This window comes from Engraulis encrasicolus, chromosome 5, assembly GCF_034702125.1.
Source record: "Engraulis encrasicolus isolate BLACKSEA-1 chromosome 5, IST_EnEncr_1.0, whole genome shotgun sequence".
Classification (NCBI taxonomy): domain Eukaryota; kingdom Metazoa; phylum Chordata; class Actinopteri; order Clupeiformes; family Engraulidae; genus Engraulis; species Engraulis encrasicolus.
This window is the reverse complement of record NC_085861.1, coordinates 21,965,664-21,981,104: the sequence shown is the minus strand read 5'-3', so window position 1 is coordinate 21,981,104 and position 15,441 is coordinate 21,965,664. Positions and strand designations below refer to the sequence as shown.

Here is a 15,441-nt window from a genome sequence, read left to right as displayed (position 1 = left end):
CTCCAAAACAAACTAGTGCTCGGTAAATTATAATATCTTATTAGTGAACAAGTTAGAGGGGCATTTTAGCAGGTGAAGGTTTCATGTTTTGTGAGCACTGAGAGGAATGTAATTTTAAGAATAAATTATATCAACTTTGGGTGTATCATTGGTAATACTTGGCTGGCGACTTAACTGAGTTAGGCCAGCGTTTCTCAACAGGGGTGCCGAGGCACCCTGGGGTGCCGCAGGCCCCCGTCAGGGGTGCCGCAGAAACATGGCTGATAAATAAATTATGTAATATATAATACAAAAAATTCTAAATTGATAAGTTAATGCTAGTCAGTGGAATCTTTCATCTGCCATTTACGCACAATAAAGTAAATATAGGTCGCCCCAGTCAGCTGCAACTTCGAACGTAGGTCGTGTGACGTCTCCAAATGTGCTACTTTTCTAAGCTTGTGTGGTATCGGATGCGATGCCATGTTACGGCTTGTTGGTTTGGGGTGCCTTGAAATTTTTCATGAATTGAAAGGGTGCCTCGCCTAAAAAAAGGTTGAGAAACACTGAGTTAGAGGATCCTTATATGGAGGTCTTACAGTTTGACCCCAGCTAGCTGTAATGTTTTGGATGCTTTAACGACCTACGGGGACAGATTATGAGTCCATGGGCCCCTGGGCCAAACAGCTAGAAACCCCCCCATCCATGGGTGTTGCTTCAGGGTTTTAAGACAGAGACCCTATGTCATTGTTGGGGGTTTCGGGGATTTGTTCCTCTAAAAAAATACAATACAATTGTGCGACATACAGTATAGCCATGGGTGCCGCGAGGGGGGGAAAGGTGTTACAGATTCTAAGGGCCCGACAGCTCTGACAGAGCCCTGGAAGGATGCTGATAACATAATTTGTCATTTTGGGGGCCCAAAATTTGAATCTTTCATGGGGCCCAAATGTTTTACCCCTGAGTATAGCACGATGGCAGAATGTAAATATCGAGGGTTGGGCTTCAGGGCCCCCTTGGTTGTGGAGTAATTTTCACACCCTCAGAACTTCACAATTTTATACGCTATTTTATTTGACAAGCGGTGCGACAACTAGAGATGCACCGGATCCTGATTTTTAGGATCCTGCCGGATACCGGGTCCACTGCTTAAGATCCTGCCGGATCCGGAACCGGATACCGGATCCTACGAAAGAGTTGAAACACATAGCCAACTCGCACACGCAGCGATTAGGGTTGTGAAAGACTGACTGAAAAGCCTAGGCTACGCAAAAAGTAGAGATGCCCCAGATCCTGATTTTTAGGTAACTGCCGCATACCGGATCCAGTGCTTAAGATCCTGCCGGATCCGGATAGTCTGAAAAACCCTATTATCCTGCCGGATCCGGAACCGGATCTTGGATCCTGTACATCTCTAGCGACAACATTATGTTTTTTACAAAGTAACCTACTAGACCGCTGTATGCATCTCATACATATGGTGTGCATTTACTGTACTACCACTGAGGAAAAGTCTACCTGGATGGGCTGTTACTGTATCTGATTGTTTTCCACTGCTTGAGGTATCGGCTGACTTGCTTAGGGTCAGAGTGCACTTTTACTGTTGGAGCTCAACTTTGATCCTTCCCATGACAGACAATCACACACACACACACACACACACACACACACACACACACACACACACACACACACACACACACACACACACACACACACACACACACACACACACACACACACACACACACACACACACACAAACACACACTGCACATTCGTGCACACAGGCAGGCAGAAAAACATGACCGTGATGTGGCACCCCCTAGTGTAACCAGTAGATAAATGCAAAAAGATAATAAATAGGTTGAAATCCCCCCAACAAATAAAAATCAACTTACTACTGTATGTGGGTTTGCCAAAAAGCAAACAAAAAACAGTTTCTGCATTCCCTTTACCTCTGAGTAGTGCATTCTCCGTAGCTTCTATGTCTACCTCCCCACACTTAACATATCATACAGACAAACAAAACATTATGAAAATTCCGTTTTATTTCAAATGTATGAAAATGTAAATACAATAAATAATGTTACCAACTACATCTTAATTAGCAAGGGTGATTTAGCTAGTCTTGGAGAAACTCTCAAACAGGGAGGTAAGCTGTGCTCTGAGGCCCTGGGCATAGGGGTCCAGTTTGTCCTTCAGGTCTTCAGCGTAGGGTGCCAGGCTCTGCTGGATCATCTTGGTTCTCTGGGTCAGCTGGGTCTGGAGGTCAGCAGTCAAGGGGGCCACACTGGCCTGGAACTCCTGCAGGTGCTGGTCCACCTTCTGCCTGAGCTCCTCGGTGTAGGGGCCCAGCTGGGACTGCAGCTCCTGCACGCTCTTCTCCAGACTTCCCTTCAGCTCCTCACTCTTCTGGAACAGGGTGGTTTTCAGGGACTCAGAGTCCAGAGACTCAGCAAAGGGAGCCACAGCAACCTTCAGATCCTCCACCCTCTGCAGAACCTGGACTCTCATGTCATTGGCATAAGGTTCCAGTTCCCCCTGAACTGTGGCAAGGTCCTGGGTCAGACGCTCCTTGAGCACCTCAGCCTCGTTGGTGATCTTTGCCATGACGTCTTGGGCCAGAGGGGTCATCTGGTTTTGGAGGGTGACTGCGTACTTGCTGGCAACATCTGCACTCTCCGTGAGTCTAGTGCTGTCAGAGAAATATGATATTGTCATTAGCTGCGATCTCAATGATTAGATGTTAATTGGATGAACATTTTTCAACCTCATCATACTGACTTACTTCACTTCCTGCCCAAATTCAGATGTTCTGATCATCTGCATGGTATCCTCTGCTGTCTGGGTTGCCTGGGCAACATAATTCCAGAATGCATCTGTCAGCTGATCGAGCTGTAGATGAGATGCTTCTGCGTTGCAGCCTGTGGTCGCAATGGAAAAAAGAGAAATAATAAGTTACAGAAAAAATACAGTTGAGCAGGAGAGGTAGTAGCAGTAGGCTAATTATTGACTAATAATGTAATATTGTCATGAATGAGGATCTTTTCACATGGCAAAGTTACATTTTCACATCATATTCTAGATCATATAAAAATAATTGTTAAATGTGCACTGTGTAAAATTGTCAGAGGTGGAAGAAGTACTGAAGTTGTGTGTACTTTTTGAGTACAAAAGTAGGCCTACAAGTACTTGCACATTGGCTATCTTTCTCCATGTCTGCCTACTTGATCCAATAGAAAAAAAGTTTCTGCAACGGTTTTCGGTTCTGTTTGAACAAGACTTTGGAGTCCTGTTAATTTTGTTTAAAGTATCTTTTCTGTCTGGGTGTCTGTTTGGAAGATGGGCTTGGTCCCGCCTCCCTGCCCGCAGCTGAGGCTACTCAAATATCCACGAAACACAACAGAAAAACCTAGGATAAATGTAACTAGTAACTAAGTCTTCTTCTAGAAATGTAAGGAGTAGAAAGTACAAGTAATTGTCAAAAAATTTAACTGAGTAAAAGTAAAAGTCTGCATTTTTTACTCAAGTAAGTACAAATTACAGAAAAAACTACTTAAGTACAGTAACGAAGTAAAACATACTTAGTTACGTTCCACCTCTGAGAATTGTGGCAAGAGTAGGTACATATCTTACCAGTGAATGCGACAAAAGCGAGCAGCACAAAGACCTTCATTTTCAGTATTCTGTTTTTGGATAAAAATGAAATCATTAGTCACTTTGAACGTCTAAAATAAAGCTCATTTTCAGATGTTCCAGACATGTATCCTAACTTACCTCTGAGTGTCTTCTGTCACCGTTTTGTTGTCTGTAGATTGTGTTAACTTGGTTATGGTTTGTCTGCGTATATATACACTCAGGGGAAGTGACTGTGGTTGTGTTGTACAGGCAAAGGTCTTGCATGCCATGCACTGCTGGAAGTAGACCACGGTCACACGCCTTCCCACATCATTTTATAGCATGGAAGTTCAGTCGAGGTAGGCTACTGTGTGTAGAGCATAGTTCTTAACCTGGGGTCCGGGCCCCCCTGGGGCACCATAGATTGCATGGGAAGTGCAGAATTTCTTCTTTGCTGAGGTTAGTAAAATTATACTTGTGAACGTTATAAAACAGAATCCCAACAACACATCCAACAGGATAACCTAAAATCAATCCAATTTATAATGTTTTTCCCATGTTATCTCATGAAGGTATTCATTATTGTCTCAAGCAAGATTCATGGTTACTCATCACTTACATTACTTCTCATAGTAATGTACGGATAGACTGTTGGGTTGGGTTTGTGGCTTGTCTCAAATACAGATAATGGGAGCTTTAAGAAAATAAGGCTCAACATAACTGGTCTAGATTCATGTTTATGTTAGTTGTTATTTTTCTCTGGTGTTGAGACATTTCTTGTGCCATATATGGTACCCCAAATCCCTGATAAGAAGGAGTTATCGTTGAGGAAAGTCTGAGAAATTCCATTGTAGGCGATGGCCTTTGCTCCACATTCTACTTATATATTTGGCATGAGATGACACGGCGTGTGGATGACGCGTTAGCATGAGATTACAGACTACATAATATAGGTCACTTGTGACACTACATGTATGGCTGTCTACAGCGCAATAATGTGAGTTTCAATATTTTATTTCGGTGGACACCTCATCCACTTCACTAAAACCTAATACTTTGACACACTGAATAAGTAATGTTGAAATGTTATCAATAGGCCATCATTGCATCTAAAACGTTAGGTCTAACTTTATATTTTTTATCTTAAAACACTATTTCCCCATGTCACATAACAGCCATAAAAGTAACTAATATGATACTGAACTTGTAAGAGGTTTACCTCAATACGTCTCTGGCTGTCTTGTTTTCAAACATTGTGTCACTGAAGGAACAGTGTAGGGTACACATTGTAAAAGCAAATGAGGATTTAAAAGAAGATCTTAAAGATTGGAAAGAGGAGATGTGTGAAGGGACGCTCTTCCTTTTTCGGACAATGATTTATTCCAATGTATATGAACTAAAACACAAATAACATTTTTCAATACAATGTACTGTATTGTACAAGACCTGCCCTTCTAATCTCGTTTGGTTATCATTATATTAATACATTTATTTTATCCTGATCAGAACGGCCAAAGTTATGCCAGTCAAGCTTTTTGTATAAATGATTAAATGTCTTCCAGCAAAATGAGTTCAATCTGGGTACTCTACAGCTCTCTCTTTTTACTACCAGGACATGTATGACTGAGAATATAGATGTTATGTTTAGTATCTCCCTGTCAGATTGAACTGAGAGTGGAAATGTAAGCTGTAAGGCGTTAAGTTCTGCCAGGAATATGAGACGCTATGCGGCTCATTTATTCTCTTGCATTAACCAACCAATCACTGTTCTAGTTCTTAGGCATACCCTTTCCTTTGCATTATCATTCATTTACCTACAGCCAATAGGAAGCCTTCCCGCTCATTCATAAACCCTCTGTCTATCTCTGCTCTTCCGCTGACTAGAGTACGCAGGTGTTGACGCTCCCACCACCTCCCCTTCAGCCGCCATCACTGGCCAGTCCTCATCCCATGAGGAGGCCCCGCAAGGCGTCCCTGCTTTCGACGCAGTCCGCCATCTTCTCTTCTGCCTTGCCACCACGAGGATGCTGAGAGCGTCCGCTCTACTCATCACAGTCCTAGGTCGATGGTCCTCTCATTACTCTGTGCGGATGCCACCACCTCCAGCCACCGTCACCAGTTAGTCCCCATCCTGTGAAGGGGGGGGGTAGACTCTCGCCTCCCTGCCTAATCCATCGGCAGGATATGCGCCCTCTTCATGTGAATCAATCTAAGTAGGCGGGGGCATACGCCAAAGAGAATCACTATTGCATACTTAAGTGTTTCAATAAATGTCTGAAACTTAACTTGGTCTATCCAGTCTTTCATGGTAGAACTGAGTTTTCTTTGCAAAACTGTAAACATTTTGTAGGAACAGCAATTGGGCAAAATTTGTGCAAGGCAATATGTGTTGGATTAAAGTCTTGTCTCCCACTCCCTTCCTCTCATTTCTAGCAAAGACTTTTCAAGACTTTGCCGTGAGTATTATTCAAAATTACAGTTGCCACTTTGCTTTTTTGCCTTGCTTTGTGCAAGAAAATAGTTTATCATATTAAACTTGCCATTATATGACTGCCTGCTGCGCAAAATATACTCAATTGATGTTGGACATCTTAAATCAAATAGTAGTTATGGAAACACTGATTGAAAAATATTGACAGCTTTTGAGACACAGATCGAAGCACCCCTGCTGTGTTTGTCACATACATGATGCACACAGAAGGTGACTATAGTGAAGTTCATGACCTCCTTGATCTGAAAATATTGAACTGTCGTCAACCTGTCACATCTGCCCAATTAGGTACTGTATATAAAGGCACCAAGGTATTGCTTTCTGTATTAAGGTTTTCTACCTGTTCCCGGTTCTCGGTAGATTCTGTATTTAGATTGTAACAATGCCTCAAATATTCCAGAGTGGAACTTGATAAACCAATAACATGATTTTCATGTGCACTGCCTGTGTGTGTACTTCAAACGCTCACGTTATTGCCATTCATAGTTTTCATTAATTTACACACACTTGGTCTAGGATCAGACTCATGCTTGATCTCAAATGGTGCACTTGTGCACTTCAGTGTTCATGTTTTAGTGCATATGGCATATTAATATTAACTACGCACTGAAACATGGTGACCGAAGTGCACAAGAGCATCTGAGACACAGTATTGGTCTTGACTTTGTTTCTTCTACAGTAGTCCTGGTCTTGGACTTGTCATGGACTATGAAGGTGGGCTTGACTTGCAGTCCTGCTTTTCAGCAACCATATGTCGTTCAGTAAATATCACCTTCGTTCTCTACAATATCACTGCTTCTTAACTCTACAGAAATCAGACATACACAAACTTAGGAAAACAGTGGTTTATTATACAACAATAAATTAGTTTAAATACAACACATCATGTTACCAACCATGCCTTTAGAAATCCATCATAAAATCACAGTTAGCTAGTCTTGGAGAAACTCTCATACAGGGAGGTGAGCTGTGCTCTGAGGTCCTGGGCGTAGGGGTCCAGTTTGTCCTTCAGGTCTTCAGCGTAGGGTGCCAGGCTCTGCTGGATCATCTTGGTTCTCTGGGTCAGCTGGGTCTGGAGGTCAGCAGCCAAGGGGGTCACATTGGCCTGGAACTCCTGCAGGTGCTGGTCCACCTTCTGCCTGAGCTCCTCTGTGTAGGGGCCCAGCTGGGACTGCAGCTCCTGTACGCTCTTCTCCAGACTTCCCTTCAGCTCCTCACTCTTCTGGAGCAGGGTGGTCTTCAGGGACTCAGAGTCCAGGGACTCAGCATAGGCAGCAACGGCAACCTTCAGATCCTCCACCCTCTGCAGAACCTGGACTCTCATGTCATCAGCATAAGGCTCCAGTTCCTCCTGAATGGTGGCAAGGTCTTGTGTCAGACGCTCCTTCAGCACCTCAGCCTCGTTGGTGATCTTTGCCATAACGTCTTGAGCCAGAGGGGTCATCTGGTTTCGGAGGGTGACTGCGTACTTGCTGGCAACATCTGCACTCTCCGTGAGTCTAGTACTGTCAGAGAAATATGATATTGTCATTAGCTGCGATCTCAATGATTGGATGTTTATTGGATATATACCGTATTTTTAATCTTATCATACTGACTTACTTCACTTCCTGCCCAAATTCAGATGTTCTGATCATCTGCATGGTGTCTTCTGCGGTCTGGGTTGCCTGGGCAACATAATTCCAGAATGAATCTGTCAGCTGATCAAGCTGTAGATGAGGTGCTTCTGCGTTGCAGCCTGTGGTCGCAACGGTAAAAAAGATAAATGATAAGCTAAAGAAAAATACAGTTGAACAGGAGATGTAGTAGCAGTTGGTTAGGATTTAATGACTAATAATGTAAGGATATTGTCGTGAATGATCTCATTTTTATCCTTTTCACTTGATAAAGTTAAATTTACGCATCATATTCTAGATCATATACTGTATAAAGAACTGTTAAGGTGTATTATGACATGAGGCATACATTACATCATCAAATGAAGAAATGTTAAAATTTTAGCAGAAGAAAACAGCTTACCAGTGAGCGTGAGAAAAGCGAGGAGCACAAAGACCTTCATTTTCAGTATTCTGCTTTTGGAAAAAATTGAAATCATTAGTCACTTTGATTACCTTCTAAATTCAAACGTCTAAAATAAAGCTCATTTTAAGATGTTCAGGACATGTATCCTAACTTACCTCTGAGTGTCTTCTGTCACCGTTTGTTGTCTGTAGATTGTGTTAACTTGGTTATGGTTTGTCTGCGTATATATACACTCAGGGGAAATGACTGCGGTTGTGTTGTAGAGGCAAAGGTCTTGCATGCCATGCACTGCTGGAAGTAGACCATGGTCACACGCCTTCCCACATCATTTTATAGCATGGAAGTTCAGCCGAGGTAGGCTACTGTGTGTAGAGCATAGTTCTTAACCTGGGGTCCGGGCCCCCCTTGGGAACCATAAATTGCATGGGATGCGCATAGTTTTTTCTTCACTGAGGTTATTAAAATTATACTTGTGAACGTTATAAAACAAAATCCCAACAACACATCCAATAGGATAATCTAAGTTGAATCCAAATTATTATCCATGTTAGCTCATGAAGGTATTATGTATTAATGTCTTGAGCAAGAGGCATGGTAACATATCACTTACATTAACTCTCATAGTAACGTAGGACAAAATGTTGGGTTGGGTGTGTGGCTTGTTTAAAATACATATAATGGGAGCTTTAAGAAAATAAGGCCAAGCATACCTGGTCCAGATTCATGTTTATGTTAGTTTTCAGTGTTCTCCGGTGTTGAGACATTTCCTCTGCCATACACGGTACCCAAAATCCCTGATAAGAAAGAGTTATCTGTGAGGAAAGTCTGAGAAATTCCATTGCAGGCGATGGCCTTTGCTCCACATTCTACTTATATATTTGGCATGAGATGACACGGCGTGTGGATGACGCGTTAGCATGAGATTACAGACTGCATAATATAGGTCACCTGTGACACTACATGTATGGCTGTCTACAGCGCAATAATGTGGATTTCAATATTTTATTTTGGTGGACACCTCATCCACTTCACTAAAACCTAATACTTTGACACTGAATAAGTAATGTTGATATAGCATCTATAATAGGTCATCATCGCATCTGAAACGTTAGGCCTAACTTTATAATAGGCTCAAGCTGTGCCCGTTGTTATTATCTGAAAAACACTAATTCCCCATGTCACATAACAACCATAAAAGTAGCTAATAGGATACTGAACTTGAAACAGTTTTACTTCAATACGTCTCCGGCTGTCTTGTTTTCAAACATTGTGTCACTGAACGAACAGTGTAGGGTAGGTCTACACGTTTTAAAAGAAAATGGGGATTTGTGATGGAGTGACCATCACTAGGTTTTAGAGTGTGTTCTGACTGTCACACTGACACGCCTGGCTCTGTGGTGTAGCGGTGAGAGCCTCAGTTTACCACCCCAGAAGGTCCAGTTTTGAGTTCCAGCTGGGGAACTCTACTACCCTTTGCTACAGGATTCAAATGAAGATCTTAAAGATCGGAAAGAAGGAGATGTGTGAAGGGAAGCTCTCTTCCCTTGTCTGACAATGATTTATTACAAAGTATATGAAACACAAATAACATTTGTCAATACAATGTACTGTATTGTACAAGACCTGCCCTTGTAATCTCGTTTGGTTATCATTATTTTAATACATTTATTTTATCCTGATCAGAAGGGCCAAAGTTATGCCAGACGTCAAGCTTTTTGTATAAAAGATGAAATGTCTTCTAGCGAAATGAGTTAAATATGGGTACTCTACAGCTTGCTATTTTTACGACCAGGACATGTATGACTGAGAATAGAGATGTTATGTTTTGCATCTCCCTGTCAGATTGAACTGAGAGTGGAACTGAGTTTTCTTTGCAAAACTGTAAGCATACTGTATGAACAGCAATTGGGCAAAATGTGTGCAAGGCAGTGTGTGTTGTATTATTGTCTGGTCTCCCAGTCCCTTCCTCTCATTTCTAGCAAAGACTTTTCAAGACTTTGCCATGAGTATAATTCAAAATTACAGTTTCCACTTTGCTTTTTTTGCCTGGCTTTGTGCAAGAAAATTGTTTACCATATTGAGGTTGCAATTATATGACCAACTTGTGCACAAAATGTGATCAATTGGTGTATGACATCTTAAATCAAATATCCCAGTAATTGTGGAAACACTGATTGAAAAATATGGACAGTTTTTGAGCACCCCTGCTATGTCATATACATAGGGAAGCCGGTCTGTTGCCCCGGGCTTAAGGTCAGATTAGACTTCAGCAACTGCGAGCGTGAAAAGTCGCGTAGGAGTGGCCACGAACCAACTTTGTATTCCTGCATCTGCGAGCTCTGCGAGGTCCGAGGTCTCGTCGCGAGCCACATTTGAAATTGCGTGATTACCTTCACTTCATTGCAAGCACTGCGGTCATTATTAAGCAATGTTGCTTTCTAGCCCGGTTAGCTAAGTATTTTCACACAAACTGCAATGGCAATGTAGGCCTACTGGTATCATTATTTGACATACTCAGTCTGTTTTCACGGGCAGAAAATGCAAGCATGTAAACAGTTGATTCTGCCGATGTGTGTTTACATTCGGTGGAGGAAGCTACGATAGTAAAACCGCAGGCATTGTGCCACGAGTGTTCAACTGATGTAGTGTTTGTTACTTAGCTTGTAGCTTCGTGTATTTACACACATTTACACACAAGGCATTAACATAGTTTTTTTTAAACAGAATACAGCTCTGCTCTCACAAACTACCGGCATTGCGCTGCTGCCACAAGAATAAGGAAGTAGTGAGACGACCAATCAGAGCGCCTTTTTGTCTGCATCCTCCGCGTCCGTCGGACGGATAGTTAGGATTTTTTTCGAGGCGCTCGACGACGGGCACAGAGCCTCTGCGTGAGGGGCGTGGACTCGCACAGACAGAAGACGGACGGACGCAGAGGCTATGCGTCCGAAGCATAAATCTAGCTTTAGGGACAGAGGAGGCCCACAATTGGGTCCTCATTACATTGAATGTACTGAGAAGAGGGCCCTTTAAAATGACTTTGTCTTGGGACCAGCCAATGCTGTCAGCGGCGCTGCACATACACAATACAGTACAGAAGTTGACTATGAGTGAAGTTCATGACTTCCTTGACCTACAAAGATGGAACTGCCATGATAACCCATTCAACCTGTCGCATCTGCCCAATCAGTATGTAAAGGCACCAAGATATTGCCATCTGTATTAAGTTCTTCTACCTGTTCCCGGTTCTCGGTAGAGGCTGTATTTTAAACAATGCCCATCAAATATTCCAGAGTGGAACTTGATAAACCATTAACATGATTTTCATGTGCACAGCCTGTGTGTGTGCTTCAAAAACGCTCATATTATTGCCATTCATCATTTTAATTGATGTAAACACACTTGGTCTTGGCTCAGACTCGGTCTGGACTCGGTTTCTACATGTCCTGTTGTGAAGTGAAAGTGAAAGCCCAACTGGGAAACTGCAACTCCCATTGTCATTGCGACACAGCACTCTGCAGCACACAAGTGTTCACTGCACATTGCACACAACAAAATTGCATTTATGCTTCACCCGTGCAAGGGGGCAGCCCCCAATGACACCCCAATGGAGCAGTGCGGCGGGACGGTAACATGTTCAGGGTACCTCAGTCATGGAGGAGGATGGGGAAGAGCACTTGTTAATTACTCCCCCCACCAACCTGGCGGGTCGGGAGTCAAACCGGCAACCGGCAAGTCTGACGCCCTAACCACTTACCCATGACTGCTTGTGGACTTGTCATTGACTCTATGAAGGTGGTCTTGACTGTCTTGCAGGCCTGCTCTTCAGCAGCCATATGCTTTACCATTGTTCAGTAAATATCACTTATTTTTGTCTATCACTACTTCTTAACTCTACAGAAATCATATATGCACAAACTTGTGAAAATTGTGGTTTATTATGAAAAATAAATTAGTTTAAATACAACACATCATGTTACCAACCATGCCTTTACAATTCCGTCATGAAATTACATTCAGCTCGACTTGGAGAAACTCTCATACAGGGAGGTGAGCTGTGCTCTGAGGTCCTGGGCGTAGGGGTCCAGTTTGTCCTTCAGGTCTTCAGCGTAGGGTGCCAGGCTCTGCTGGACCATCTTGGTTCTCTGGGCCAGCTGAGTCTGGAGGTCAGCAGCCAAGGGGGCCACATTGACCTGGAACTCCTGCAGGTGCTGGTCCACCTTCTGCCTGAGCTCCTCGGTGTAGGGGCCCAGCTGGGACTGCAGCTCCTGCACGCTCTTCTCCAGACTTCCCTTCAGCTCCTCACTCTTCTGGAGCAGGGTGGTCTTCAGGGACTCAGAGTCCAGGGACTCAGCAAAGGGAGCCACGGCAACCTTCAGATCCTCCACCCTCTGCAGAACCTGGACTCTCATGTCATCAGCATAAGGCTCCAGCTTCCCCTGAACGGTGGCAAGGTCCTGTGTCAGACGCTCCTTGAGCACCTCAGCCTCGTTGGTGATCTTTGCCATAACGTCTTGAGCCAGAGGGGTCATCTGGCTTTGGAGGGTGACTGCGTACTTGCTGGCAACATCTGCACTCTCTGTGAGTCTAGTGCTGTCAGAGAAATATGATATTGTCATTAGCTGTGATCTCAATGATTGGATGTTAATTGGATGAACATTTTTCAATCTCATCATACTGACTTACTTCACTTCCTGCCCAAATTCAGATGTTCTGATCATCTGCATGGTGTCCTCTGCGGTCTGGGTTGCCTGGGCAACATAATTCCAGAATGCATCTGTCAGCTGATCAAGCTGTAGATGAGTTGCTTCTGCGTTGCAGCCTGTGGTCGCAATGGTAAAAAAGATAAATGATAAGTTAAAGAAAAATACAGTTGAGCAGGAGATGTAGTAGCAGTTGGCTAGGATTTAATGACTAATAATGTAAGGATATTGTTGTGAATGATCTCATTTTTATCCTTTTCACTTGACAAAGTTACATTTACGCATCATATTCTAGATCATATACTGTATAAAGAACTGTTAAGGTGTATTATGACATGAGGCATTACATCATCAAATTAAGAAATTGTAGCCGAGTGCCCCGCCTACGAAGTCGGCACGGTATTTCCGCAGCGCAGCGCACCTGCATTCAGCCAATTACCTTAATTACAGCGACTGCTTAAAAGCAGCTTGCTTTCCTGTCGTGTATGGCCTGACTTTCACTACGTTTCCTTTTGACTGTGCCGTGGGTTGCCGGCAGGTAAGCGCAGTCTCTCTATGCACATTGTATGTTTTAAAGAGTAACTTTTAACCACTGATCTTATGCTTTGGTAGGCGTCTGTGGCTGGCTGGTGAGGTCCTCGCGTATGCGCTGTGGGCTATCGTGTTGACTACTGAGCAGCATTCGGGTTCAGGTGTGTTTTGACTCTCTCTCTCTCTCTCTCTCTCTCTCTACTCTTTTATTCCTGTCGCTTGTCTTAATTTTAATATTGTTGGCCTTCCTTAACAGGAGGGTGCGACATGGTGTGATGACCGAACGAAACTGATTTAGTTTTGGTATTCCGGAGGCAAGGTAATTAAGATATTAATGATGGAGCAAGTAACCATTTTAATTTAAAGAAGCCTCGGTCTAATCATGACTTTGTTTTTATAGGAAAGACTTGTGCTGCTTCGTGCCGCTGCTGTTTTGCCACTTTTTGTTTATGATTAAGGTTACGACTTGTCCACATTCTGTTTGTTTTCTTTTGTTTCTGATGCGCACATCCCCCGATGAGTGATGCTCTGGTAGCTTCTGTTTCTAGTGTGTGGGGGCGCTTGGGAACAGATTTGGACTGTATAGCTTACCCTTGGGTATGTGTGCTTGTGGCGCTCATGAGTACTTGTGTTTTCTTTTTGTTTTTAACCAACTGTAATGTGACTTGTCCAACACACTGATAGGTCTTTAATGGTCGCTGTTGTTGCCCTATCGCAGGACTGGTCCAGGTCCACTGGAGTGCGGGCTTTTCTGGGTTTTCCCTGTCAGCCCGACTGTCTTTATAGTTGACTGCATGCTTAGTGGGCTTGTTTGTAGTGTTCACCTTTCAACCGTGCGTTTGCAGTCGGTGTGGATACGACTTGCAGTGTGTGTGTATGCAAGTGTGAGTATTTTTCACCACAGGTCTCGGGTGTTAACTTGGGTCTCTCCTCTGGCGATCGGACCACCTTGTTGATAGGCCTCAACATCACAGTAAGCCTAAGCTAAATTGCACACACATAGCCATTTTATTCAGTAAATAGTAATCACACCTTTTTATATTAATGGTTAATGCTGAGAATAAATTGTAATAAAAATATATATTTTGCACTAATCAAATTGCCTTCCAGCCTCGTCTTCCTCTTCCAGCATTACTCTATAAATAAATATCCAACCATTTGAACTTGAGCATTGTGTCTCTGCTGCCTTTATTCATTGTACGAACCTGTGTGCTATTAAGTGCATATTCTGTGTCAGGGGTGAAACCAACTAGAGTGGTCAGTTGGTGGTATTTACAATTTTCCCTTCGGGGTGGCGTGGTCGTGCTACAAGGTCAACCAAGGTCAACCGGGGTCATAGTTACCCCGGTTACATTTTGGCGTAGTCGGCAGGATGGAGTTCTTCACGGAGCTGCTGGATAAGATCTTGGCCGAGGAGGAACGCAGGAAGAAGAGTAACAAAGGGGGCCAGAAGAGAGAGAGACTCAAAACACACCTGAACCCGAATGCTGCTCAGTCGTCAACACGATAGCCCGCAGCGCATACGCAAGGACCTCACCAGCCAGCCACAGATGCCTACCGAATCATAAGATCAGTGGTTAAAAAGTTACTCTTTAAAACATACAATGTGCATAGAGAGACTGCGCTTACCTGCCGGCAACCCACGGCACAGTCAAAAGGAAACGTAGTGAAAGTCAGGCCATACACGACAGGAAAGCAAGCTGCTTTTAAGCAGTCGCTGTAATTAAGGTAATTGGCTGAATGCAGGTGCGCTGCGCTGCGGAAATACCGTGCCGACTTCGTAGGCGGGGCACTCGGCTACAATGACATGAGGCATTACATCATCAAATTAAGAAATGTTAACATTTTAACAGAAGAATACAGCTTACCAGTGAACGCGACAAAAGCGAGGAGCACAAAGACCTTCATTTTCAGTATTCTTTTTTTGGAAAAAAAATGAAATCATTAGTCACTTTGATTACCTTCTAAATTCAAATGTCTAAAATAAAGCTCATTTTCAGATGTTCAGGACATGTATCCTAACTTACCTCTGAGTGTCTTCTGTCACCGTTTGTTGTCTGTAGTTGTGTTAGCTTGGTTATGGTTTGTCTGTGT

At 43.3% G+C, this 15,441-nt stretch overlaps 3 protein-coding genes across 3 annotated transcripts; all 3 read right to left on the bottom strand.

Annotated features, from left to right (window-relative positions):
* Positions 1-2,100: 2,100 nt before the first annotated feature.
* Positions 2,101-3,658, bottom strand: LOC134448399 (apolipoprotein A-IV-like). Its single transcript, XM_063198076.1, has 3 exons — positions 3,619-3,658; positions 2,771-2,906; positions 2,101-2,677 (listed from the first exon to the last, which is right to left on the bottom strand). The coding sequence occupies exons 1-3, from the start codon at positions 3,656-3,658 to the stop codon at positions 2,101-2,103; spliced, it is 753 nt and encodes a 250-aa protein (XP_063054146.1).
* Positions 3,659-7,019: 3,361 nt separating this feature from the next.
* LOC134448398 (apolipoprotein A-I-like) lies at positions 7,020-8,150 on the bottom strand. The gene is made up of 3 exons (XM_063198075.1): positions 8,111-8,150; positions 7,694-7,829; positions 7,020-7,596 (listed from the first exon to the last, which is right to left on the bottom strand). Exons 1-3 carry the CDS (start codon positions 8,148-8,150, stop codon positions 7,020-7,022), a joined length of 753 nt encoding a protein of 250 aa, XP_063054145.1.
* A 3,941-nt stretch (positions 8,151-12,091) lies between these two features.
* LOC134448397 (apolipoprotein A-IV-like) lies at positions 12,092-15,265 on the bottom strand. Its single transcript, XM_063198074.1, has 3 exons — positions 15,216-15,265; positions 12,800-12,935; positions 12,092-12,706 (listed from the first exon to the last, which is right to left on the bottom strand). Exons 1-3 carry the CDS (start codon positions 15,253-15,255, stop codon positions 12,130-12,132), a joined length of 753 nt encoding a protein of 250 aa, XP_063054144.1. The 5' UTR covers positions 15,256-15,265; the 3' UTR covers positions 12,092-12,129.
* Between the last annotated feature and the right edge of the window lie 176 nt (positions 15,266-15,441).